The 25,981-nt window shown below is 42.3% G+C and overlaps 6 protein-coding genes across 14 annotated transcripts in view; 4 read left to right on the top strand and 2 right to left on the bottom strand.

The window, feature by feature from the left end:
- Positions 1 to 572: 572 nt before the first annotated feature.
- Ccdc53 (Coiled-coil domain containing 53) lies at positions 573 to 1,695 on the top strand. Its single transcript, XM_076815951.1, has 4 exons — positions 573 to 711; positions 805 to 969; positions 1,052 to 1,335; positions 1,557 to 1,695. Exons 1-4 carry the CDS (start codon positions 661 to 663, stop codon positions 1,618 to 1,620), a joined length of 564 nt encoding a protein of 187 aa, XP_076672066.1. The 5' UTR covers positions 573 to 660; the 3' UTR covers positions 1,621 to 1,695.
- Rpl36a (ribosomal protein L36A) lies at positions 1,684 to 2,680 on the bottom strand. The gene is made up of 4 exons (XM_076815954.1): positions 2,573 to 2,680; positions 2,032 to 2,205; positions 1,850 to 1,966; positions 1,684 to 1,772 (listed from the first exon to the last, which is right to left on the bottom strand). The coding sequence occupies exons 1-4, from the start codon at positions 2,648 to 2,650 to the stop codon at positions 1,752 to 1,754; spliced, it is 390 nt and encodes a 129-aa protein (XP_076672069.1). The 5' UTR covers positions 2,651 to 2,680; the 3' UTR covers positions 1,684 to 1,751.
- A 1,124-nt stretch (positions 2,681 to 3,804) lies between these two features.
- Positions 3,805 to 11,885, top strand: LOC143371092 (uncharacterized). Its single transcript, XM_076815959.1, has 3 exons — positions 3,805 to 4,215; positions 8,558 to 8,732; positions 8,874 to 11,885. The coding sequence occupies exons 1-3, from the start codon at positions 4,105 to 4,107 to the stop codon at positions 8,939 to 8,941; spliced, it is 354 nt and encodes a 117-aa protein (XP_076672074.1). The 5' UTR covers positions 3,805 to 4,104; the 3' UTR covers positions 8,942 to 11,885.
- On the bottom strand, positions 10,558 to 21,091 carry Dl (dorsal). 8 transcript variants are annotated; one of them, XM_076815920.1, is made up of 12 exons: positions 20,080 to 21,078; positions 19,268 to 19,354; positions 18,970 to 19,187; positions 18,656 to 18,899; positions 18,436 to 18,579; positions 18,167 to 18,357; positions 17,954 to 18,092; positions 15,754 to 15,846; positions 13,956 to 14,124; positions 13,612 to 13,865; positions 13,424 to 13,528; positions 10,558 to 13,356 (listed from the first exon to the last, which is right to left on the bottom strand). In XM_076815920.1, the coding sequence occupies exons 2-12, from the start codon at positions 19,317 to 19,319 to the stop codon at positions 13,235 to 13,237; spliced, it is 1,731 nt and encodes a 576-aa protein (XP_076672035.1). In that variant the 5' UTR covers positions 19,320 to 19,354; positions 20,080 to 21,078; the 3' UTR covers positions 10,558 to 13,234. The 8 variants fall into 8 exon arrangements, with proteins under 8 accessions (XP_076672035.1, XP_076672037.1, XP_076672034.1 ...); XM_076815922.1 differs by having other exon boundaries at positions 10,558 to 13,329; positions 20,080 to 21,077; XM_076815919.1 differs by having other exon boundaries at positions 10,558 to 13,287; positions 13,368 to 13,525; positions 20,080 to 21,076.
- A 760-nt stretch (positions 21,092 to 21,851) lies between these two features.
- Positions 21,852 to 25,787, top strand: LOC143371080 (uncharacterized). 2 transcript variants are annotated; one of them, XM_076815941.1, is made up of 7 exons: positions 21,853 to 22,427; positions 22,667 to 23,051; positions 23,742 to 23,933; positions 24,966 to 25,108; positions 25,171 to 25,335; positions 25,412 to 25,570; positions 25,647 to 25,787. In XM_076815941.1, exons 1-6 carry the CDS (start codon positions 22,039 to 22,041, stop codon positions 25,566 to 25,568), a joined length of 1,431 nt encoding a protein of 476 aa, XP_076672056.1. In that variant the 5' UTR covers positions 21,853 to 22,038; the 3' UTR covers positions 25,569 to 25,570; positions 25,647 to 25,787. The 2 variants fall into 2 exon arrangements, with proteins under 2 accessions (XP_076672057.1, XP_076672056.1); XM_076815942.1 differs by lacking the exon at positions 23,742 to 23,933 and having other exon boundaries at positions 21,852 to 22,427.
- The window catches only part of LOC143371078 (serine protease inhibitor dipetalogastin), a 46,302-nt gene continuing 46,054 nt past the window's right edge, over positions 25,734 to 25,981 (top strand). The window contains exon 1 of the mRNA XM_076815938.1: positions 25,734 to 25,869. The gene's annotated coding sequence lies outside the window, so the exon portion shown is untranslated. The remainder of the gene's footprint in view (positions 25,870 to 25,981) is intronic.

The following is a 25,981-nucleotide window of genomic DNA, read 5'->3' as shown; positions in this document are numbered from 1 at the left end:
GCAAGTCCAACCTGTACGACCACTAAAAACTTCTCGTTCACGCTGTCAGCGCATATTCTACTTTATCGACTTATAGCAAATAATTTTGCTGGTTAAATTCTGATTGATCGAGCAGCCTAAACGCGTATGATACGAAAGACGCTTGCTTCTAAATCGTCTACCTGTAATGCGTAAGTTTGTTCACAATTGGCTACCAGAGTAAACGTTACCCAAACTGTCATATAATTATTAATCGAAATTAAAGTGCGAGATCGTTGTGCACGGTTAAGGATTTCCTACGCTAATATCCTGCGCAGAAGATTTGTGGGAATTTTAGACACAAGGTAAAATATACCGACGGATTAAAGTGGTAAATAAATTGCAATTCCAGACATAATGCGTTTGAATTATTTTTCACTTGGCACTTGTAACACGTGAATTTTCAAATGATTTTCGCTGCAACAGAGTTTTGAACACCCCGCCGCACGGTCTTTATCCGCAGAGTGTTTTACAAGAGAATACGTGTACCCACGCGATAGCTGAGAAATTTCGGTTCTTAGTACACACCGTACACACCATTCTACCAATGAGTCCTACATGATCCGTGGGAGCAATGCGTCGGAAGTTTATGACGTTTGACAGTTCGATAACAAATTCAAGGAATAACATTTGAAAGCTACGATGAACGATTACAAAGTTCCGATAATTGAACCAACTATCGATTACACAAAGGTGCATATTGAACGTGGCTTTTCGCCTTTCAATATTCCGTATCGTAACGGTTCACGTTTTCTCTGTGCATAATGACACTTGTTTTCTTCCTAGGTTCCACCGATTAATCAAAAAAGAACTATTTCGTTCATTAATCACTTCATTGTGCATACGGTAACATACCTTAATAAATTTGCATTGTCATGCGAAGAGAGATTATTCGAATTTGAAAACAAATTGCAGAGGATAGAAGCCTCTTTAGAAATTCTAGAATCTTGGGTATGTAGGAACCTGCGTGTCTTGTCGGACACATAAGGATTACGTTGCTTAGAATTTCTGACGGCTTGTATGTTCCTTACAGTTGTCGTCTGTTCCTACCTTGGAAGAAAATCATAAGGATACAAAGGGTCCCACAGAAAGCAGCATAAAAATTGAGAGCGAGCATAAGCAGGAAGAAACAAATGTATCTAAAGTAGATGAACCTGATGTTTCGCAGGATGAGCCTAAAAGTACAAAGACTGACGAACAACCGGTCACTAAAGATCCACGTTACGAGAAATATTTCAAAATGGTACACGTTGGTGTACAGAGGGAAGCACTCAAGTTACAGATGGAAGAAGAGGGACTGGACCCGTCCGTACTATAGTAAGTCACAATGCCACTGAAAACGAACTCGAATACATATTTCGCGGCGTAATGAAATATGTTAATTAAAACTGGGCATAGGTAAAGTGCAGTATTTCAACACGAGTATAAAAGAATTTTGCAGTCAAAGAAACTTTGATCTTCCTTTTGACCACATTTACGTCTCTCATCTTGTTGCAGTCCTTTAATATTTACACGGTTCTTATTTTTTATCTTAACAGTGCTCCCCAGCAAATAGTTTCTAAGCCGAAGATTACAGATAATGGTGAGAACGATGGTGATTAAATACTTAAACACGAGAAACAGCTTCACATTATAATACAGAATTCGTAAAATAAACAAACTATACAAATTCGAAAAGATTTATTTCATTTCTTATTAAATACATACAGAAAGTTAACGCCGATAACTTTACCCTAGAACTGGATCATTTGTCCCTGAAAAGAATATTATGTCAGTCGATGCCAAAGTCCTGCGAGGATTCTTCGACGAATGTGAAGAGTAGCATGCTTACCTTTCGCTTCTTGTCACCTCCCAGTTCGAAATGCTTGCATCTCTTAAGAGGGATCTGTTTCCTGTATTTGCATTCCGTACATTCCATCCTCAGGACAATTTTCTTCGTGGTTTTTGCCTACGAGCGACACGCGAGTTTGTTAATAGAAACGTAAATTGAATCGCAGGATTAGCAAAGCATACCTTCTTTCTGAATATAGGTTTGGTTTGGCCGCCGAAACCTTGCTGTTTACGGTCGTAACGTCTTCTACCTTGCGACGCATGTCGTTCTTTGCTCTTTTTGTACTGTGTAACTTTATGAGGCTTATGTACCTTGCACTTCTTGCAGAAAGTGCGTCTCTGTTTCGGTACATTAACCTGAAATACACAGAATTGTATTGTTCACATTTCGCTGGAAAGTTTCTTTCCGCGCAAACATAGAACGAGAATTAAACAGTTGAAAATTCTTCTTAATTTCTTGGCGCTTTTATTCAGCCTATCGCTATTCAATAACTCATTTCCTTCTTTCGAAAATTAAAATTGCTGCACAGTTTGTCACTTTTCTAGGTTATGCTCTCACTTGTAGGACGTTCCCTCATATTTGACGAAAATATAAAATACTTGATACGGCTTTTAGTAAATAAAATGTGTATAGCACAGTTGCACTTTAACAGTAACATTATTCAAGGATTACGAGCGTAACTGCAGATGAATTACGGATACTTTTGAATGAAGATTAACCTACCATCTTGGATGTTTCGAAAGAAAAGGAAACGTAAGTTAACCGGAAGCTGCCATGTATAGGCATAACGCGCGTGCGCATGATGCCATGCGTTGTATAAAACTTAGAAATATAATGTTTTTTTTCCATTGAAACGTATAAGCATTAATATATCGTTTAACGTAATATTATTCTATAAAATTCGTTTTACCTGGAATCATTGGAAAAGTGAATACAACTGATTTGAATTCCTGCAAAACCAAAATTTCGATTGCATATTCGCCATTAACAGCTGGCATCAAAATTGGTTTAATACATATATAAGGCGTCTAATCAATAACAGCAATTATGTTGTAATGTTTCTTTTGGCGTCCTTTTTCACATAGAATTTGTAAATAATTACCGATTGTAATAATGTTAGAGCGTTTCTGTATATCCAGAGCGACATTAAGGTGAAAAGAACGATAACACAGGTTAGCAAAAAGACAAACGCACGCTACGGAAGTCTAACCGTATTTCTCCCATTATTTAGTTTGCAAATATATAGGCAAACATTAATGATTCTAGATAATTATTTAGGTTACGTGGTATTGATCACGGCCCTCTCTAATTCTAATCAGTTTACAAACATTCGTATATATTTTGCGAGACCAAAGTCTAATTTACACAAGCGAAAATCTTTAGAATCTGAAAAAGAGTACGCTGCAAGCAGAATTTTGAGTGACAGATGGGCGGCGTTTAAAAATTCTGACTCTTTTATGTATAGTATAATTCCCGCCACGTAGTGTGGAGTATGCCGCCATTAAGTAGGCGATGCATGTCATTTATTTTGGCTGTGCAGAAACATAGTTGGGTATGTTTTCCTGCACAAGATTTTAATTTTACAGGGTATGTTGATGGATCATTGGCGAAGGGGGCGTTGAAAAAGAATATAAATGTTTGGTGGCGTAGAAGCTTATTTGAATCGAGTGACTTAGCCTCGTAGCAGACGGCGGACCGAGGCTACGAACTCTCGAACCCCTCGTCCTCCGCAGGATTTAATTTTATTTATATGTCAGGTGGATGCATTAGGTGGGAAAGTTTTACGGTAATTAATAAAAGATTACGTGGCGTTATAATGTTGCCAATTAGGTGCAGTGGCAGGTCTCGAAAGGGGATTAAGGTTTCGACCAATCAGGCATTTATCGAGTTTCAAACCCGCGCCATCTTCATTTTTGAACAAAGCCAGGTTGGATGTGCTAGGAGCGGGCCGAGACCGGGTAGTAGTCCGCTTTGCGCTATTCGCGCCACAGTCGTCAGTATACGGCACTCTCCACTCCTGACTGGTTCGACTCTGCTCACCCTCCTTTCCCCTCTCTCTCTTCTCTCTTTCTCTCTCCCCCCTCTCTGACCCTTGGGTTTTCGCCTGACGACGCTGCTCTCTCGGGCATTTCGCCGGAAACCGACGCCGCGCGAGGACACGGAGTTTCGTTACGTGTACACACGCACCGTTCTATCTTTTTCCATCGTTTTGAAGCGGACACGCAGGCATCTTGGTAAACGCGCACCAATCCATCATGAGTACCAAGGCAAACAACGAGGCCGTCGTCGTGGAGAAGGTGACGGAGAACGACAAGGCTTCCGGGGACGCGAAGTGTGAGATCAAAGGAATCAAGAGGCCGGCCGAGGTGAGTTGTCTTGTTTTTTTTTCCCTTTCCATACGATTTCTCGAAATATCGTACCCCCGTTATCAGTTCACGCGATTGTACGTAAGCATATACACACACGTACACACGAAAGCACGTACTACACGCCGGCTTACACCACGCTTCCGCGCCACGCTGCTCGGTCACGGCATCGTCTACGATTTCACGGGATCATCACATTCGGAATCGAAAGCCGATCGAAATTTCTGGTATCCTCGCGTAATTAGCTCGATTGGAGTTTCCCGCTCGCATGGCCTTCGGGTCTCGTATGCTAAGAAAATTAACGCTTTCGAAATTTTGTACGCGGTATCGGAGTATTATCGAGGACAGACGGGTGGGCGGGCAGTCGAGTGGCCGTTTCGACCGACTGACGGCACGGAAGAAGATAGAATGCCGGCCGGCATTTTCATTAGATTCCACGTATTCATGGTGGCCGAGAAGCGCGCCAGTTTTCCCTATTCATCTCCTCGAAACCGCTCCGAAGCGTGTGTACGGTGCACGCAACGCGCGCTGTTTTTCTGATTCGGAGCCGAGAGGGGGACGCCATCGTATTTCGCGTGGCTGCCACGAGCCACGATGGTTCATTCGGTTGATCACCCCTGTCGTTACAATGCCGTCTATAATTACCGATCTGGATTTCACGTTACCACCTAATATCAGAATCAGCGTCGTTTCACTCGCACCTTGCTAATAAAGTGAAGGTAAAATTCGGGCGGGATATCTTGTCTACTAGCGCCATGTGCTCGTTTCGTACGCTCTCGTTATTATGCATTTCCCAAGTGTTATTAACCCACGCTGAGTCTGAAATAAATCCCGTTCTAAGCACGATTTACATGTTGTCGGGTCTAGTCCACAAGATGGGCGCCATTTTTAATATAAAATATCAGAGTTATAGATAGGAAAAGCGAGCATCCCGCGCATTTTTACGACCGCCGTCGCTGCCGCCACCACCACCGTCGTGGGTTTCCATTATGGCGCCCGAAACCAAGCCCGCGTTCGTTGTGCTCTCTCGCTTGCTCCTGCCATCGTCTCCCTCTCTTCTTCCTCTCCTCTCTGCCTATCTCTCTCTCCCCCCATTTCGCTCTCTCCCTCTCTGTCCCTCTTTATGTGTCGTAATTGATCGATAATTCGTTGTAAGAGGGTTAATCGTGTCTGACGGACGATCGATAGACTAACACATATCTCTTTCGGGTCGCGACGTGTTGCTCTGAAATTGTTTACCGATCTGCGTGCATAAACACCGCACCGAAGGCTTCCTTCCCTTTCTCTCTCTCTCTCTCTCTCTCACTCGCTCTCGCGCTGCCTCTCCCTCTTGGCCCCCTTGGTCCCCTGCCCTCGAATCTACCGGTGTTCGACTCTGTCTCTCTTCCCCTCGAGATCCCCACGCGCGCAGCCAGCGGCAACGCCATGTATTATATACCCATGTCTCTCCTGCCTCCCCATTCTTTCGTAGTATGCCGCGTGGTGTTACGAACCTTCGAGAAAACATCGTCACGATTTTTCATCTTAAATCGAGCCTCCCGTCGTTCTGTGTGCCCTGATAGGAACGACCTTATTTTTAGTCGATAATACGCCGTGCGAACGGCCCTCTCCGGGGAAGCCGCAAGGTGTGAAGCACTCATTGAAAATGACGGTATCCTTTCAAGCTCTCTCATTCTGTAGAAATCGTCTGTGGTGGCGTCGTCTTCGCGGCAGCGGGAATAGTACCTATGTCACGTGGAAACCACGGCTGTGTGCCCGCTTATAACAGAATTCAGCCATCGTCATCGTCATTATTATTCTTATTAGTACCGTATCAATGCATTTCACCGGTCGGGAAACGAGATAAATACGGTACCGCTGGTCTACGTGCTCTTCCTCATGTGGCGTGCTCCAAATTATTAGGCACCGGTATATTCGCGGGCACGTAATACGTTTTCATTTTGCCGACTGATATATCGTCGATGTGCTCTGATTACGTAGTTAGGTAGTAAATACGACGAATATTATCCAGTAGTCGTCGTAGAACTCTGTGACGCAAGTGCGTTGCGTTAGAGGGAGAACGTGGAAGGAGCGGAGAAATGGCGGGAGATACAAATAGTGTATTTTCAGTGGGATCTGTAAGCATATCTGCACGAATCCTTAGGCGGAGTTATTCGATGCAATAAACTGAAATGGAAGATCGCTCGAAATAAGTTGTGCACCATTTCTGAATGATTGTTGCAGTAGTTCGTAAGCGAGTTATCTTCTGTACTTACTATACTTAACCTAATTCAATGATGAACTTACTATGAAAGATCTTCCTTAATTATACGTTTATCAGGGACACTAATTAAGTTCAGATTTTTTTTATTATTGACTTGGGGCAACGTTTCCCCCCCAAAATATACGACCCTGTCATTGGTCGGCAAACAGGGACGCTCCTGTTAACTGAAATATGGTGAAATTCATATGCGTTACAGAAGAATTATATAACGATCATTCACGGCTCAGCCGAACGGTCGAGGGAATCGAATGAAAATGAGTCTATACCCGATAGGTTATGAACGTTGGGTTATCTGCAAAGACCTCGTGATTAGTAACAAGTCGATAGGTAATCGTGTCTGTAGGATAACAGACGGCATCGTCATTTCATGACCACTGGCGTCTGTACATCACGCTGTCATTTACCGTTCGTTGTATGTTGTATACTGCCCAGCAACGCCATGAACGCTTAGCGGCCGGCGACGGTAGTGCCAACAGATTCTATGTAGTTCGAAGAAAGCGCGTCAAGTTTCAGAGACATCGGTATCACAACGCTCTGTCGCCAGACACACAATGCCTTTACAAATTACAAAGCTGCTTTTACGTGTTCCTTTGCGATATATCGCGAATAGTAATCAACGCGCACCTTATTCACGATAATGTACCTAGATTAAACAATAACTTCCCCATACCGATTAACCAAAGAAATAGAAAACGATGTTGATTCTATACGCCTGGTATGGAAGTTTATGAAACGAGATATTACGTTTCGTTTGATAAAGGCGCTTGATAATACGAGACAGTTACCTTGGAGGCAACGCGATCCTCGATGATGCCACAGTTTTTGACCGTCCGGATGATTAGACCGTGTCGGAATTCGTTTACTTTAATGCGCGCGCTTTTTATTTGTTTTCCCCGTGCAATTTGAAATGTAGATTATAGTCCCGTTTTATTTTATTAGAAGTTCATAGAAGCTTTAGCCTCCGTGCACATAGCCGGGCACGCTGTTTCGTGCTTCCCTTCTCCCCTTTCGTCGTTCACTATACGCAGCACGAACACATCCCTTCTACAAACATGTGTCGTAGTCGTCTGCCAATCCCTACGCTTTCCCCCACCGCTCGGTCTCAGTCAATTCCTCCCTTTGATTGGACGATGCAGTTCTCTGCGAGTTTTCTATGCCCTCTTTCCTCGTACCGCTGATATACACACGTCGCGTGTATACCATTACGACACCCACCCCGATGATCACGAGTAACGCTGTATGAACACGAGCTTAAGGTGTACCGGCATTTCGAGAATCGTGCGAAGCCGTGCGCGACTCTTCAAAACTGTCTGCTCGCTTTTTCATTTATCACGATTCAACGGCAAGCTTTCTGGTCATCTTACGCTCGATGGCTCCAAACCAGGACGGCTCGATAAGATTGAGCTTCGATAAACTTTCGATCTAAAAATACATGAATATGGGTTCGTTGGAGGATTTATGAATGGAATGAAGTAATAGGTATGAATTATTCAATAAAGGGCGAGAGATAATTTATATAGAAAACTGGAGCTGACGTCGAAAGCTATTTTAAAGTTTCCCATGAACTTGCTTCAGACCACGCGTATTGATTTATCAAGCTTTTACGTATGTGCTTGTTTTAATTCTAATTGCGTTTACGCAGCGGCCTTTTCTTCCTCTTTTTTTTTTCCTGCTCGCTGCCTTTAATGTTAGTACTGTTCCTGTACCTTGCGGTGTGTTCTCTAGCGAATATAATTCCCCTCATCGTTCTTTGTGTTTTCCTGTACTGCCACCATATTTTAACGGAAGGTCCCCCTACCTTCCTTTCCGTGTCCTTACGTTTCTTGGCGGGAAGGGAATCCTCTTCGTCCATTTGCCCCCTCCCTCTTATCTTTCGGTCGGTTGTCAGAGTTCCCCTATCCGTGAAGTTCTCCCACCTTGCTTTTTTTTTCCTCCTGAGATGATTAATTTCCGTGTAGAGGGAAACGCGTGTACTAAAACGGAAGCGGTTAATTTATAGTTTTGGCTGCGCCACCGAAATCATGATCGCGCGCATCCCTATCCGCAAGCTAAACGAAATCGTATTGTTTCACGTTCCAGGAGAAGAATGACGACACAAAGAAACAGAAGAAAGAGGAGAATGGCGACGGAGAGGTAGAGGAGGAAGAAATCGAAGAGGAGGTCGAGGAAGAGGAGGAAGTGGACGGTGAAGGCGAAGAGGACGATGAGGACGACGATATGCCAGAGGGCGACGATGATCTGGAAGAGGGCGAAGGTGAGCAAAGGGAAATTCTTTGGTATCTCCTGTAACCGTGTTATCGGTGGAGTTTATGGACTTGTACGGGACGTAAATCGATAGTCCGTGTTTAGATAAATATATTTCACTGGAAGCTTATCATTTTTTGTTGGTTCACAGACGAAGAGGAGGATGACGCAGAAGGTGAAGTAGAAGGAGAAGTAGAAGACGAAGAGGAAGACGCATAATGAAAAAAGGGAAGGAGTTATGTAAGTAAGAAGGGAGGTAGGCACATGGCGGCGTCGTCGTCGTCGTCGATCTTCGGCAGTCTTCTCAGCAAACACTTACTCTCATATTGAGTGGTTGGTAGCAAATGTTGATATCCATCGTGCCCGAACCGTATTGCTGGAACCTCCCAATCTACGAAATAAAAATTACCACCTCACCGGAGTTGTGGTGGGCTGACACGCATTAGAGGCGGCCGCAATTCTACTGTCTTGGCTCTTCGCAATTCTGGTCGTCTAGCCATCACCAAATGCTGTTAGGTAGTTTGAATTAAAACCATATATTCGTCGCGAGGAGTTACTTGCGCGAGAACTTCTGTCGATTCGATTCGATTCGATTAAATTCGGTTTTAACATCACCCGCCGAGCACTTTCGTACGCGTGCTAACGTTCCCCGGGGCGAATCTATCGTTTTCATCCAAACCACCTACTAAAAAACTGGTATTTGCCGTCATCTGGCTTTCTTCGCGGGACAGTTTTATAACGGAAACTTATTTAAGATATAAAAAGCTCTATTGTATTTAAATAGTGTAAAATGAACATTTGTGGGTGATGATTTTTTTACATTTGAAATCAAATTTACGTTTGTAGTTCGACGAATGTCTCTCACCTTGTGCGCGTGATTGATTTTCCTTTTCTTGATCTATACGTATATATTTGCAATGACATTGCAGGAGCGCGAGCGGCTGAAAGAAAAAGGACAAACGAGTAAATAAGCGAAATCGACGAATTTGTACGTAAAGGAACAAGAGACAGATAGCGAAATAAATGAATATATACATACGGTCGGAACCGATACCCCCTCGGCGTTCGATGTATACTAATAATAAAGCCAGGGATTTTATCAACGGTAAACTCTGCTTCGTGCTCCTGTTTGATCTGAAAAGAAAAGAAACACAGGAATTAAGGTTAATGCAACGCTCGCGCTAGGTAGTGTGGATGAGTAATGTGTGACTTTAACATTGCATAATAATTATACATAGCATGTATAAAGTTATGGAATAAGAAACATTTTATTATTAACGATAATATTATGTAACGTAATGTAATGTGGAGAGGTTGTTACACTTTAGGCTTGAGGCACAGAATAGGGAGAGAAAGAGAAAGAAGAGAGAAAGAGAGAGAGAGAGAGAGAGAAAATCTTTATTATTTCAGAAAAAAGCAGATACCGCAGAATCATTTTTTCTTTGATATCTTCGAAGATACTATTCTATATTTGTCCTCTGTATAAGCTTATATTATGTATTTACGTGTAGCAACTGTTCGGACGAGCCGCGCAGCATATTTCAAAAGTCGTTGAAAACAATGCCAAGGGGTAACTGACGATAAATGAAATTAGAAGTAACTCTCCCTATTCGACTGCTCATATAAGAGCGTAATTCATTTGTATTTTACGTACTGTGGTTTTATTTTGATTTCATTGTCATGGACTGCCTCGTAGCAATGATTTGTTGACTCTCACAGATTGAGTGTCGATATTCTTTATCATGACGGTTCCCTGTACCACGCGGTGATCAGTGTCTTATCAATGATCATATCCACAGAATTATCGACGATGTTACATATAGATTTTTTTTAAAAAAATGAATTTACGTGATTTCACTGGTTGCCAATGATTGAAAGATAATATATATATATATATATATAATATATATACTCTTTGTGTCAGAGTCTGTGGGTCGTTGTGAATGGAACATGTCCATGCCACCACTTATTTCGGGAGACTGGTAGACAAGAAAAAGGGTGAAGAGACATTGCGGTTACGATACCATTGTACCATAGCTGCATAATAAATAAAGGTAACGATAATTTGAATGCGAGACGATGCCCCACGTTTTAATGTACAAATATTTTCGAATGAAGATAGTTAAATAAAACGCAGTTAGATCAGAGAAAACGATTCGTTCTCGTAAGTAGTAATGGGTTTAACATCCGAGAAACAAGGAATTACAGAAATAGCAGTATTAACGAAGGGAAAAGAAATGAAACGGAGCTGCTATTCGTGGACTGAATCCTGCTACATTGAAAAATCTAAGGAGATGGGGTGGACCCTGTAACTTTTTATACGATGATTGTAATCCCACTTCATTCGAGATGCGTTGCGATGAATAGGAGGCAAAGAAAATCTGGATACAGCGTGTAAATTTATGAGTCCAAAGGATAATCAGCAGATGATCATTGTACCGTATACAGGTCATACCATCTCCGAAACTCTGTTACTCTACGATTTTATACACAATCTGCTGCTGTATTTACCACGTGTTCACTTCAAGATAGTACCTTGACGATCATGTTGGCAACGAACTATCTTCAAGTGCAGGTGCCTGAGCAAAAAAAAAAAACGAGTACTTTAGCGTTCATAGTATACAATAACATACACTGTAAGCATAGGTCCATTTAATTTTATTAAATACAATACCAAGCCCCGTTTGCAACATGTCGAAACAAGAACGAAAGATGACTCGCGTCCTGTACTTTTGCGAGCCAGAGTGACCACGGAATATCTTCCTCTGCTCGAGTACTGGACGTGATTCAGAAAAGTTACTGGTGCTAACGGGTCTTAACAATCAATCAGGCTGATCGCCCAGAAAACCGTTACATCCCTACGTTTGTTAGGTAAGCATTGGAAGAAAAAAAAAGGAAAAGAATAAAGAAAAAGAGGAATTTACGAATCTGGAAATGAATAATACTTGTCACGATTAAACATAAAACGAGGATGATCCTAGGCTAAGAATTTGGTTTGTGTGTTCATAAGTCTTGTTCAAACTACTTTTGTACAGGATACCATCGCATCATCACTTTCGACGTTTAACAATAACCGACACCACAGACTATATTTCTGCCCATTCCATCAGAATTGAACTTTCATTGTATTTTTAAGTAAATACATTTTGGAAAACAACACAAATGGTCTTTTATTCTTCACGTGTTTGTGAAGGAGCGAGTCTCTTCCCTATTTACACGATATATTACTTTACAACACTAAGGACAGCGTATTCCTTTGATCATATACTTTAGAATAGCAATGTTTTCTACTTGTACATACATAATAAGGATTAAGAATTGTGTGTAACAATGCTGTGTAAATATTGAGAAAACAGTTTTCACAATAAAACATGTGCGTAACGATATGTGATACGCTGGATTAAACACTATTGAACTTCAATATTTATGTTTATTTACACGTATAATTGTATGTAAAATTATAATATACTCTTAGATGTAACTTTATATATGTAGTAAATGTATGTACCTTCGTATAATCTTATTTGTAACAGATATTGTTTATAAAATACTCTATGTATAATAATAGTGAGTTTACGGTAATATTTGGTAACCTGGCACCGGGATACTACAGTCACGAGTATTGTGTACATAATAAGAATCTATAATGGAAAGATACAAACATTTCTTTTCCATGTTATCGCAGAGTAATACATAATCCTGTCCTAAATTTAGAACAGGGCGCAATTGTTTAAGGATGAATCAACGTGCCTGGACGGAATGTGTATTGGAATTTTTTTATAGCTGGAATATACATAATCGGGGAGCAGAGCATTTGTGCTTAGAAATTACTCATAATATAAAAATCTATATTTACAAACAAGTTTGTAGCAAAATATGTAAAAAATAAAAGTCAAATGTTTGTATAAGCGTACAAGATGCGTAAGAGAAATGATTGTTCGGGGGTATTCATTCTACCTAAACAAACTATAACTTTGTACGAGCATTGCATGCAGATTGTCTTTATCAATACACTGTGCATTTTTATTCATTATGAGCTTTTATTTCGTACAATCGTTCTTCTCGCCGAGACATTTTGCATGCCCGTAAGAACGTGTAGATTTCAACACACTTTAATCACAGTCGCAGCATTTAATATATTACTTAGATCGATAAATATTTTAATTCGTGATGTTTAAAATAAGATGAGAGCCTTACAAATCGTACAAAAATATTAACAGCGTTTAAAATAAATGATCCGCCGAGGATGTAGCGTACAAGACTACGTAGAACGATCAGTGATGCAATTTTATCACAACCAATTAAATATTAATTACTCTTACAGTACATTACTCGAGTTTCCGTTTGGATAACATTTGTACAACGTACTTCCTATAATGTCATTAAATATCAGCGAAATCTACGGCGACTTTTTAGTCGTCGATCTCCCGCGTCGTTTTATACATGCTGTTCAACGTGCAGAGCTCTTGAATGGTGCTGTTTGTAATTCTTGTAAAACTATCCGTCATGTTATTACTTTCCTCGACATTGCTCATCTCCGCGTTCATCCCTTTGCTCATTTCGGACTGAATGTAACAACAGTTTATTATCCCCTTCACTCTGTACCACTAAAATGATGAATAAACTTTTTAATACTGAAACAAACCTTGCTGGAGTCCGAGATGGACAGTCCGCTTGACAAATTCTCGGATAGAGCAGTACCGAATGCGGCGAGTTCCGCCGAATCAAAATTCAGACCGTCGAAACTGTACTGTTGACTGTCCATGTCTAAAACACTTGTAACATCTGTCCCATCTACTCCACCTACTGAATATATCAGAGAATACATAAATTAGCATTTGGAAGCCGTGCATGTGTAGCCAGATTTACACAGAATCCGTTCATATTACCGGCATTGCCTAACGTCTGCAATTCTTGATAATTCGACGTCACTCTATTCAACACCAACTGTTGTTGCGGCTGCGTTTGTAACGTATTGCGCACGTACGGGAATTGTTGTTGAACTTGCGTTGTTACCGATGGGAGTTGCACTACATGCCCACCCGTTGGCTGATATTGGGGTGATAGTTGCGACTGAATAAGAGACTGATTGTACGGACTGTATTCCATAGGCGATGGCGTCCGACCTGGAGATACTTGAGGTCTGCGTAACGTTTAAAATTGTATAAGTTCTTATTATTCTACGCATCATTTCCCTTTCACTGGGAACAAAGAACAGCAAGGCTTACTTTACCTTAGAGTCTGCATACTAGATTGTGGCTGCGGTGATGTTGTTCCTATAGAATACAGTGGGAAGGACCCTCCACTTGCAACGGGGGGCCCATAGGAAGATATCCTCTCCATCGGCTCTGGCTTGATAATGTTAAAATTGTATTGAAACGGCTGATTTAACATTGCAGCATCTACAATACGATCAAACGAATGAATACGTTTACCAGCAAACTGGTACATAATGTTATGCAAGCCGGTCACCCTATCATTACAGCAACAAACAATCTACATCTTCCCTTGGAGATTACACGTCTCCATAGTCTGGGTAATATAATACTTTACGATGTTATGTTAGTTTTTATGCACAACACTTGGGAAAGGGCGTAAGACCTGATTAGGGAAGCAAGCAAAAATGAGTTAACATGGAAACGATTGGGTGAAAGCTCGTAGAAAGCAAAGCGTTAAAATAAAAGGAGATTACTTATGAAGATGATGCATGCAATTTTATATATTTTCACTCCAAACGTCACTCTCTATCGCGTTTCGTATTGTAATAGAAAATACAGTCAACATGAGCAGCAAATATCAAAACACACTAAACTAATAGTATCATGTCGTACCTGCAGGTCTTATTAGGTATACGTAATATAACTCAATCTGAAATTGATTGGGAGCGGAATAAAAAACACGATATCTTCATCATTAAGTAATTGTACATATATGTAGACAGATATATTATGCATACGTAAGTCATACAATGTATAGATATAGCCCTTTTTTTTCTCTTTTAAAGAAGCAGCTTATAAAAATCTGTATTACCATACAAATATTGCACATTGTTTCCGTTCGTACTATTGTATTGCTGAGTTTTTTTAAGTACAACATTCTCGTACGAGAGCAGGGTACTTGTACCCTATTAAATTCCAAGCTATACAGGTATGTTCAATTTTACGCTTTGATGGATATAAAAATAGCATCCATTTGCATAATCACTGGTGATAATTACAAAAATACAATCTTCTTTTTTTTTAAATGTACAAGGCCACTGCTCTCCAATCATTAAAGTACAAATTCCAAATGTTTATACAAAATACGTTCTTAAAAAAGTATAAAACAAGATTCTTCGTTCGTGTGTGAAAATATATATATATATATAAATATATATATAGTATACATATATATATATATATTGTTTCTTAATACAATGAAAATTCTAATCCATGAAAACACATATCCCTTTGCACCACAGTGGAAATTTTTAATGACCGTTCTGTTATTCGTTCGGATTATTAGGCACCGTTCCATGCGATTGAGCGCAAGAAACATTAAGTCTCGACCACTTCCACCGCGTAAAGGGATTGGATTACTTCCGTGGTTAGTATATGATGTGATTCAAGAACGCTGAAAACATTAATATTCCGACAAATATAAATTTGCGTTTCATATAAAATACAGTAAACATTTTCCAAATGTACAAGTACTTAAAACCTCCGGAACTTCCAACAAATTCTCTATACTCGTTACAACAATCATTACAACAAGTGGAGCATACATATGTGCTCAATAAAATGCACAAAAGGGTATTCATTGCTGGCATCACCGAGATAGCTTACTATTCTTCTTTCGCGTAAAGTGTGGTAGTGACCGTCAACTTGAAAATTAGTTATAGTACACAGAAAAGAATAGCCAGCGATCTGACAGAAGGAGTATAGCACAATGTACTTTGATCGATTCTGATGATGCGATGACATCAATGACGCCAATTAAACCCACCCCCGGCAAAGCTGTAGAATTGAAGACAGTTTTAGAAAAATACTCACGCTTCTCGGCTTCTGCCTGTACATGCCTCAAAACTAGCGCGTTTGGACTGTTATTAAACTTTTGTCTCTTTCGCCTTAACGAATCAGGATCATCTATAAATGATTGTACATTAACCATGTGATGTATCAACAATTAGATTAAGTTTCTCCGAAGACAAAAGACATTACAAGCCTCGCAGGCTTTCCTTACCGTCAAATATTATATCTGCACGAAAATCAAATCATACCTTCGATATAAAATATTTATCAGCCACAAACAAATAAAACGACCTTTCCCTCTAACTATAAATTAAATGCCTACTCTAGGACTAGAAACGATATGATGCGTATAAACTTGCAACACCATAAAGAAAACAAAACTTAACAACATATCATAAATAGTAAAAAGCAATAAGGTAAGGCTAAAAATTTAATACAGCAACACCGTAAAATTTGACTAGAAGAGACGCTAACTCTTTGGTAGTAGACAACAAGTTTCATGCTGAGTCTATGCTTCAGCTAAGGCGTGTATGAAAGACTATGGAAAAAGAATAACAATTTGTACCTCGACTAGAATATGTATCGTTAAACTCCTATTAAGAAAGAAACGCTCTAAAAGTTTCTTATAAAAAAACTTGAAAAATATACAAATGCATCGCAACAACGCGAGCGCATCGAAGCTGCGAAAATTCAGCTTACAGAAAATCACAATTGCAAAAAACAAAACAGCTTCAATTAATCACATTATTACCCATCTCTCGCGATATCAGTTAGGAAAAGAAAAATGTCACTCTCAAGTGGAAGTATGCCATCAAACGTATTAATGTAAAAGTAAATTATGCTTCCTTTCTTTCTGAGAAAATCTTTCCACCCTCTACGGGGCTGTAATAGAAAGACATTTCATCAAATTCGGATGCGGTTGCGTGCGGAGCCATAGCAGTATACAACGCGTAATGTTCTGCCTCTGTTAATTCCATTCCGTAAGGTGGTGTCTCGTCACCGTCTAATCTGAAGGATTTAACACTAGTAGTGCTTATTCCGCTAGGTCTTGGACCTTGCGAATGCGAACTAATGTTTCCCGTTGCGTTCAAAGAAGGATTGCTGTCTTTCGACACGTTCGAAATAGTGTCTTTATCTTTCTTGACTTTCTTCGCGAATAATTTCGAGAACAGGCCCTGTTTCGAGTTCTTGGTTAATGTACCAGGTAAAGAAGGCAAATTTTTGGTCGGTGCTTGAACGAACGGGTCGGGTGTCGCGTGGCAAGAAATAGGATGAGGCAGAAGAGGCATGGAAGGCATTTTGCGGATTCGTTTTGGAGGCAGAGGAGGCAATCTCTCCTCCGCCTCTGGTGGACCATCCCTCTTCGTGGTTACTGGAGGCGAAGGACACGAATGATTTAGATCTAACTTTGGTAAAGCCACATCTTCGTATTTCCGCTCGCTCGGTATAGCGACGAACTCTACTGGATTTTTCATGGCCATTTGTAAACTAGTGTAAGTCTGATTATCGCAAACGTCAATGTCCATAGACTGATCCGTTGTATTCTGCTCAAGGGCTGCCTGCATCAACTTTGCGTGTGTGTCGGCATAAATTTGATCAAGTTCGGCTACTTGCGTCAGTAATTCGTTGAACGACTTATCTTCCGTTTCCGCTTTAAAATCGGACTCGTTATCCTTTTCTTTAAGAGAAATCTGCCCCCTTTGAACCCACTTGCCCACTTCCGAGTAGTCGAACCAGTCAGATTTATTTTTAGAGGTTTCCGGACTTTTTAATAGCTGCGAGTTATCAGTAACGCTTTCAGATTTCGCACGAGTTAAAGTTCCTGAATTAGAGTCGATTGTTTCTTTATCGATATGATTACTGTCTACTTTGTATATTTTGCTTACTAGGTCGCTTTCTGTGCACCTCTCGTAATCTATTATAGTATTTCTTAAGTGACCTACATTCTGTGCGGTGCTCTGATTTATTTCAATATTTCCGTTGCAAGAATCTAAAGTGTTCCTTACGTTATACAAATCGTTTAGAGCGCGTAACGCAGAAATTTTGTTGTTCGACTGTTTTGCATCGAAATCGTTATTATTATAGTCATCGATATTACGCGGATGTTTCGGCGTAACATTCGCGAGTAACGCCGATTCAGTGGCCAAAATTTTACCGAAACTACTGTAATCTGTTTTCTTCCTGGCAAATGCTTTCCGTAAGGACCAGAAAGCAGGCCTACCTGCACCAAGTGGTAGCATCTGAAATGGTAATGGTTCGCTTGTCGCACCGTCCGATGGTCTTTTCAGCTGAATGTACACTTGCACCGGCTGATCCACTTGTTGTATGCGATACGTGGGTGTTCTGAATGCGATCGCTGTCTGTTAACATACATTGAAACTTCCATTATATACGTAATTGCGATGTAAAACAAATTAACGAGTCGATGACGTACCTGTTTATGTACATGAGTAGGCTGAAAATCACCAAATCCTTCCCAAACAAGTTGCCCATCTTTTTCTTCGAAAAATCTAACTTGTATATCCTCTTTCGCAACTTTCTCGCATAATAAAATCATTTCCATACCACCAGCTACCGATGCACTGCAATGGCTGAGCTTGCAAATCACAAGATCTGACATTGCCTCTGAAACATTTAAAGTACGGATAAATAATTGCTCGCTTGAAGATTGAATACAAATAACTACTAAAGGGAACAACATACTTTTATCAAATATAGGATCAGATACCACTGGCGTTAAGGCTTGATTGAACTTTCCTTTCTGTGATCCTTCTAGGAAAACTTGGAAACATAATCTAACTGCATTTAAGTCAATGCTAGTAGGCTGTCTTTTATGTTCGAAGCCAGCTGCCAGAAAATAATACACAGTTATCCCTCTTTTCTTCACTCGCTCAACGTTAAATATACTGTATCGTTAACTTACTTCGAAAAGGATCCACACGAATTTCTTCCCTTACTCTAAGTGCCTCTTCGATGTCCTTTTTCTTAACGCACTGGATACCAAGATTCGCAAATGTAACGGTCATATTCTCCGACGACACTTCTACTGTACAGATGCCTCGTTTACACGCCTCTTTCCCAACAAGATTGTGGGGGTGAGGTCTATGTGGTTGATCTTTTGTTACGCATGACACTACAACTATGGCACGGCCTTTGTACCCTACTATCTGTACCAAACATTAATTGTTTTCACACAACATAGACACTAAATTAAAGTTGTTGTCTGTTAGTACTCACTCTTATGCTAGGAAACGTTTTGCTTTCTGGTGTACTGTTTACACCAGGTATACTGCCAGCCGATCTGCCTTCGCATTCGTAGCGAAAGCGTAAAGCTTTGCTTGCCGGCTGTTCTATTATTTCCACGTACTGCAATCCAGTGTCCATTTCCACTGGTGATTGATCCTCCCTTCCAGTCGACTCCACAAATCCAGGATCGGTAGTTTGGATGACTTCAACTGTTCGACGCATTCGATATAGAATTAGGAAAAAAGGTTGAGGATTTATGCGACGGTATTAAAATACCATTAATACTTACTGACATCACTTATATTTATATTTCCATCAATCATACCATGGAATTGGTCCATGCCTGTTAGTGGTTAGTACACTGAACAGTAGCCATCTGGAAATTAATTTCTGTTTCAATCTAAATACATCTTTATTCGTGACAGATATTTCTGAAGAATTTCGTGCAGCAGCAATTCACGACACAACACACAAGCTTAAACATTTCCTTTTACCCTTTGATGTATGCGTGTTTCAAACACTTTATCAAAGCAGGAAAACTAACCACACGACCTGCGCTTCGCAGAATCCCCGTAGCATCGTGCAGAAAAAATTTTCGCGCGCGTATCAACGAAACGAACAAAGATACTCGCGATCGTATGAATGATAGATACCTATGGGAAGAGAAAACGATCGCGCGATGCTGATTGACCCAGGAATCGATTCATTCGGTGCGTATAGAACCGTGGGCTCTAAATCTTGCATCGGGCATCTTCACGGAAATGTGTTTATGTCGCAAGAGAAGCAACAGATTGACGGAGAAGAGCGAGTTAGGCGTGACTATTGACTAGCATCGGTTAAAAGAAATCGTACGCGAGTTGACGAGCATGGATAGAAGTTCCGCGGTAAGAACTCCTAGCCAGCAGACCGACAGCTGTTCACAGGTATACTTTCAGAGGCACTGCACACACAAGTGTCCCAAGGGAAGAGAAACGACGAGAGAGCAGAGGGCGAGGAGGGATGCCACGCTGATCCAATCATTATTTTGGGAGAGCCTAGGTCTGTACAAGCCGTGCAGCTATAATTAAACTATCGTAGGACAATGTGACGAGAAAGACTTGCCTGCAGCTCGATCGACATAGCAAGGCACTTTCGAATTTTAAAGGCTAACAGCCACTGATTATTCCTTTTATCGGGGAATCGCCGAGTTGTTGGGATTCCCTTAATGAAAACCAACGCGCACGCCGCCCAGTAATTGCGTTGTCGCGGAATCTATCGGATCCACGATTCAAATTGTTTGACGAGCGCTGCGCACACGATACGCACGCGACACAAAAGCGTGCACGGTCGTGGCCCGTGGGTCGTGACGTCGTGACTAGAGACGAGACTTAACGCGACACAGCATTTCATTCGGACTTTGCATCGGCACTGGCATGCTTCCGTCGCTTCTAACTTCCAACGAGGTAGTTGGAGGTAGTAGAGGCAATATACACTCTCTGTAGATACGCGCAAGTACGCGCACTCTCCGCGCGAATCCACGATTCTACGCTCCCACGGCCGGCTGAAGCGAGCGAGCGCGTATCACATGTATAATATATGAGTTTTCGGTACATTCTTAGAAATTCATGCATAAATGACGTCAGTTTTTTTAATCGATCCTACAAATCCCAGTTATCCTCCTTCCTCGCGAACATGTCTTCCCGGAGCATTTCCTTTCGTCCTCTGGCGCAACGTGCATCGGGTTTTTCGGTCAAGATGCGACAGGCAGAGATAGGCTGCAAAAGTACATACATAAACTCGCGCGGTCCGAATATTAAATAGACAGCAGATGTAAATTCAGCTGAAGATTGGTCTACCGTGATCCAACGTGGGCCCAGTGCTTCCTAACGCGGACGCTAAGTATTCTAGATACTGAAATAAATTCGTGTCTAAGATCCACCGAATTTATCGTGCGTAGATTAAAATTCAGGGGCGTAGATAGCGCGGTGGTACCTGGGCGCACGCGATGACTCATACAGACACGTCACATAATTCTGATTTATCATGCGTAATCGTAGGACGTTAGGTAATCGTGGATTTGTCTGAAATTGTATAAAAAAATAAATATCCCGATTGGTAGTAGATAATCGACAGGGTTCCTTCCCTCGGGAAACACTTCGGCAAATTACGTACTAATTAAACTACAGCCCCGCGCAAATCGAAGTTTTCAAACGTTCCATGGGGGGGGGGACTAGCGTCACTGTTAGCGGTTTAAGGTTACACTGGCGAATCAGATCTATACGTTACATAAGTTCTAATCGTTTCTCGCGTGTATGATCGTAGGTGTATTTGATTTATGCAATTCCACGAAGTGGCACGTTCGGAGTATATAGCCGCGCGACAGTTCACATGGCTCGTTAGAAATTATTGAATTTATCGAACAGGCATCACAAGGTTGTTGACGGTAAATATTATAGACGTACGTGTGTACAGGTTATACCAAAATAGATGGTCCAATAGTTACCGATATTTAACGTTATCGCAAATAGAATCGATACTGTTTAGAACCGTAAACCTGTTCGCACGTAGAGGCTGTACTTATCGCTAAAAACCTGAATGCAAAGAGGAGAAGCAAGTAAATATAAGTTACTGTCAACAGTGGCGGATTCAGGGGGGGGGGGGCCTCGCTCAAGGGAAAAGTACTTATTTTAATTTGCAAAATACTTATTTTAACTTAGCAATATGAGAGAAAATATGATAAATTGATACAAAAAAAAAACACTTTCATTTAGCAGGAAAATATTATCGGGAAAGGTCCCTGGTTTATTTCTCAGACCTACGCCCCCCCCTCCTCAAGAAATTTTTGGATTCACCCCCCCCCCCCGAAAATCCTAAATACGTCCCTGACTGTCAATGGCACTCAGGGGGGCATCATTCCCAATTCCCATCCCCAACTACGCAGGCACTACAATCTTGCGATGGTGTGTGAGTGGATCCACAGTAAGGATATTCTTTTGTCACACGGCTGTCGCGGCTCGTTCTGTCTCCATGACGACGAGCAAACAACGTCTACTACTTTTGTAAAGAGTGTTTTGCTCAGAAATGCTGCAAGCGATGCCAGAAACTGCAATTACGCCGAAAAGCCCATCATCTTCGTTGAGTGCCTCGACGAGCTCGAGGGAGGAGTCGGGCCACTTCTCCGTGGAGAATACGCTGGCGCGATGCGTGCGACGTAAATTCCATGTGTACTCCCAGCTCCCAATAAGATGCCAAAGACCGAACCGGTACTATCGTCCGCCACGGACCTCCTTCAAATTGGCCGGCCTCGGGACAATCAATCGCACAGCTTCAATTAACACCGCGAAAAGCTGCCCAGACAATGCAACATGCGCGTCCATGTTTCGCGTGATCGGTACGCCGCACTGCAAAAAGAGCTTATCGATGATTGATCTATCGGCGTCGGTAATGGAGGCAGAGAACGGTAACTTCAGGTAAATTACTAATTCCCACAATATCGCTGATCGAACCGCAAATTAGATCCTCCTACTGGAAAGTTGAGATACGAAATTGCAGATCGATCGCGGTAATCGGCATCGATCGAATATATATGTACGCCGTCGATAACACCACTGCATTTCTTTCCCGCTGTTTCGGTATTTCTATCGCGTCAGCGAAGCTCGTAACAATTATCGATTTCATACTCGATCGAGTGATCCTTTTTGTGGCTCAGGTCGGACAGCAGTTCGATCGTAGAGATGAACGAGGAGGTGGACAGAGTGAACGCGGGAAACGAGGTTGGGATCGGTGTCGGCATTAAAAAGTGGATGGACGGATTCGTGGCGCCGGAACCAGAGGAGGGGAGCTCGCGATACTTTCAAAATCCAAGAAAAGCAGCGAGCATGATGTGCCGCGTGCTGATGCTGAACGCTTGGAGACGTAGACGTGGCGAGGTTCTTTACCTCCGCGACACGATCGACAATCTACATCTGCAGATTTTCGTGCTGCGTCGACTGATCGACACCGAGAATATCCGCATTTGCAAAATGACCGGCGAGGTGCACCGCGTCAAGATGCAATTCGACGAGACGTCGAAAGAGAAGGACGCGCTGCGAACGGTGAGACTCATTTGGCCGCCATGTTGCTTGCCTCGAGGAGGCAATTATGGGCGGGAAAGTTTTTCCCTTCGAATTAAAGCGAAAAGAGATAATCCTTTGTGGCTGCGAGGGGACAAGCCGACGAGTTAGCTGCACGCGCCTAAAACGTCTTCTGGCCTGCGAAGACGAGAGTTCAATGACGTGTATCTAACTAGAGGGATGACGCTAGCGTAAGAGCTCGCGACACATGCTTGGGGGCCATATAATAACGCGGTTACCGCGGGTATGGGATTTTTGGCGTTCCTCGGAGTAACGCGAAATATGCAGAGTTACGCGATAACTTTGGCACCGTTCCTTTTTCCAATCGGCAATCTCATCGCGGTCCTACTATGTTTCTGACGAAAAATCGATTTCCTTCTTGTGCTCGCCTGTCAAGTGCACCGCGGTAGTTTAATTTTTCATAAGTAAAGCAGCTATTACTTTCGGGTGATCCCTCGGTACACCTATCTGCGTCGTAGAGAGCCATTAATTACAGTGTACAGTAGAGGCGAGAGGGAAGCTGGCACTGGTCCAGCGGCTAATTGTGAAGCGAAAGAAGGAACTGTATCGCACCGCGGCTACGTAGGATAAAATAGATAAAACCGGGAGGCCGGTTCTAGATACTTTCGAGTATTTACGAAGTTCACGAACTGGGTTACCCGTTCGTTGCAGGAAAAAGAGAAAATGCTAGAGGAGATGAAGCGTTTGGACGAGCTCAGCGAGGAGAGGCTGGTCGCGGCGGAAAACGTACGGAACGAGCTGCTCACCGTGCAAAGTCAGCTTCGGGCGCTCGACGAGCAAATGTCAAGGGATCGGGAGAAGTTTCTGGAGTTGCGGAAGGAGAACGGAATGCTTCTGGAAAAGGCTAGGGATTCTTTTGCTTCATAAGTAATACGATTTCGGGGACTTCGAGTTTCCATTGTTCGGAAGCGAGACTCTGTGTTCAGAGTCAACAGCAAACTTCTTTGTTCGCGTAGAACTAAATGTAGCGAGGTAGGGAGGACGCTCTGTCTTCTCTCCCCTTTTTACATCGTACAAGCTGCAATTGTAGTACGCTTGCGAGTTTACATCCCGGGTAGGGAATTTAATCCCGGGATCCCGGCTGTTTTTTGGATTCTAAAACTCCCGGGATTTCATGTATCAAGTCATAACTTATCCCGAGAATTTGGGGAATTTTTAAGAACGTAAATTACTTTATGAACAACTGAAAAGTATAAAAATGGAATCCAAAAAACAGCCGGGAACCCGGGATTGAATTCCCTGATCCCGGGGCGTCGCAGAAATTGATTGCACTGGATGACTCATTGTTGTGCTCGCGGCAGACGAGTTCGCGAAGAGGGTGAACTCTCGGCCTCGGCCAAGCGAATTTCTGCTGCCTTCCGTGAAAAAATGAATCACCTTCTCACCCGTCCCAGTCCTCGAAAAACGTTGTCCCTGAAAGAAAGATTGATCCATTAGAAAGTGTAAAGCCAACGCTATCCCGTTAAAGTGATGAAATTTCTAATCATAGCTTGACCCACTTCCCTTTTTTTCTTCACAGTCATTGAGATGACATTGTACTTCGTTGCGACGACACCTTAATTCACCCCTTTTCAAACCCTTTTGCTTGCTTCGAAGTTTACAATTCTTTGCGAATCAAGCACACTTGTTAGACACTGATGTGCTTGCCGTAGGTGCTTTGCTAGGTAGGTCAATGTACCGAAGGATATAGTGCACAGTTGAGTCACGACTTTTATGTTCCATCGGTGACTCAATACGGTGTAGCACTCCTCCCATACCAAGAAACTGGATCGATACTACTTGACCTATTAATTCTCATTCGTCGTAGGACGTAGCTATTAGCAATTTATGTGGTTCATCTCTGCGGAGGATTTGAAAAATCTTGGAAATTAATAGGTGACTGCCAGCGAGACACTAGCCGCGGAACGTGGCGCAATGGCAGAGAAAGCAGAATCGGTCACGGAGGATCTGCAGATGAGACTGGCCATGCAGATCGCCCTGGTCGAATCCTCGCAGCGACAGATCCAACGTTACTCCAAGTAAACTCGACCGCATGACCATCGACTCGCGTGTCCGTTTAATGCGAATACTTACGCTTCAGAGAGTTGAAGGCGAAGCAGGACGAGAAGTCGAAATTGGAGAAGTTCCTGAGGTCGAGCGAAGAAACAGGCAAATCCTTGAAGTTGCGCACAGCTTTCTTGGAGACCCAACTGGCCGACCGCGAAACGAACCTGCGTCGCTTAGAGTCAGCATACAATTCGCAAATGTACGTTTCCTTTCATCTAACCTCGCGCGGGTTGAGAATGCTACATTGTACTCTGGGATATCTTGGAATTTCATAGGTCGGAATTGAATGAGCTGAGGGAACGGTTGATACGACAGTCCCAGGAAGGAGGTTGGAGCAGTAGAATGCTACAAATCGCCGGTAGCGTTGTTCGCGCGCCGAGGGCCATTCTCCGTACACTCTTATCCACTACGAATCCAGCATTGACTTCCTAAAGGTAGTTTGGCAATTGACGGTACAAGTTTCTCTATAATCGTGATCGGTATAATTATCTCTTTTCGATGGTCCTTCAGGTGCATTCGTGTGCGCGTGGACGCATTACGCTTTGAAGTTCTCGTTGATGTGAACGGTTTTGGCAACTGGAACTTCGAGTTCCTCGGTGATTCGAGTGGATCGGTGCACTGCGCACGGGTCCAGAAGGGAGCGTTGGCACACGGTCGCCATGTGGGTAGGCCGAAAGCCTGGCAGACAGTTTCAACGCTGCAGCTTTAGGCGTAACCTTTTATCTTCAGAACCGTGAGTGTCTTTTTTTTATTTTTCATTTTTTTTTTTGTAACTCTTTACTCCCTGCCGCGAAGGGCTTTACGATACACCGCACCACATCCGAGAGCTCGAGCAACGGAAATTT

Source organism: Andrena cerasifolii, chromosome 7 (assembly GCF_050908995.1).
Source record: "Andrena cerasifolii isolate SP2316 chromosome 7, iyAndCera1_principal, whole genome shotgun sequence".
Classification (NCBI taxonomy): domain Eukaryota; kingdom Metazoa; phylum Arthropoda; class Insecta; order Hymenoptera; family Andrenidae; genus Andrena; species Andrena cerasifolii.
This window is presented reverse-complemented; position numbering and strand designations above follow the sequence as displayed.

Excerpts from the sequence above, each read along its gene's own strand:
- Ccdc53 (XM_076815951.1), top strand. The coding sequence starts at position 661 with ATGAACGATTACAAAGTTCCGATAATTGAACCAACTATCGATTACACA. Across the intron at positions 970-1,051 it reads TAGAAATTCTAGAATCTTGG|TTGTCGTCTGTTCCTACCTT; the intron begins GTATGTAGGAAC and ends TGTTCCTTACAG. Across the intron at positions 1,336-1,556 it reads CTGGACCCGTCCGTACTATA|TGCTCCCCAGCAAATAGTTT; the intron begins GTAAGTCACAAT and ends TTATCTTAACAG.
- Rpl36a (XM_076815954.1), bottom strand. The coding sequence starts at position 2,650 with ATGCGCACGCGCGTTATGCCTATACATGGCAGCTTCCGGTTAACTTAC. Across the intron at positions 1,967-2,031 it reads AACCTATATTCAGAAAGAAG|GCAAAAACCACGAAGAAAAT; the intron begins GTATGCTTTGCT and ends TGTCGCTCGTAG. Across the intron at positions 1,773-1,849 it reads GAGGTGACAAGAAGCGAAAG|GGACAAATGATCCAGTTCTA; the intron begins GTAAGCATGCTA and ends TATTCTTTTCAG.
- LOC143371092 (XM_076815959.1), top strand. The coding sequence starts at position 4,105 with ATGAGTACCAAGGCAAACAACGAGGCCGTCGTCGTGGAGAAGGTGACG. Across the intron at positions 4,216-8,557 it reads GAATCAAGAGGCCGGCCGAG|GAGAAGAATGACGACACAAA; the intron begins GTGAGTTGTCTT and ends TTCACGTTCCAG. Across the intron at positions 8,733-8,873 it reads TGATCTGGAAGAGGGCGAAG|ACGAAGAGGAGGATGACGCA; the intron begins GTGAGCAAAGGG and ends GTTGGTTCACAG.
- Dl (XM_076815915.1), bottom strand. The coding sequence starts at position 19,319 with ATGGACCAATTCCATGGTATGATTGATGGAAATATAAATATAAGTGAT. Across the intron at positions 18,580-18,655 it reads TCGTGTGGATCCTTTTCGAA|CTGGCTTCGAACATAAAAGA; the intron begins GTAAGTTAACGA and ends ATTTTCTGGCAG. Across the intron at positions 18,093-18,166 it reads CTACTCATGTACATAAACAG|ACAGCGATCGCATTCAGAAC; the intron begins GTACGTCATCGA and ends GTATGTTAACAG.
- LOC143371080 (XM_076815941.1), top strand. The coding sequence starts at position 22,039 with ATGCTGCAAGCGATGCCAGAAACTGCAATTACGCCGAAAAGCCCATCA. Across the intron at positions 23,934-24,965 it reads ACGGAATGCTTCTGGAAAAG|GTGACTGCCAGCGAGACACT; the intron begins GCTAGGGATTCT and ends GGAAATTAATAG. Across the intron at positions 25,109-25,170 it reads CAGATCCAACGTTACTCCAA|AGAGTTGAAGGCGAAGCAGG; the intron begins GTAAACTCGACC and ends CTTACGCTTCAG.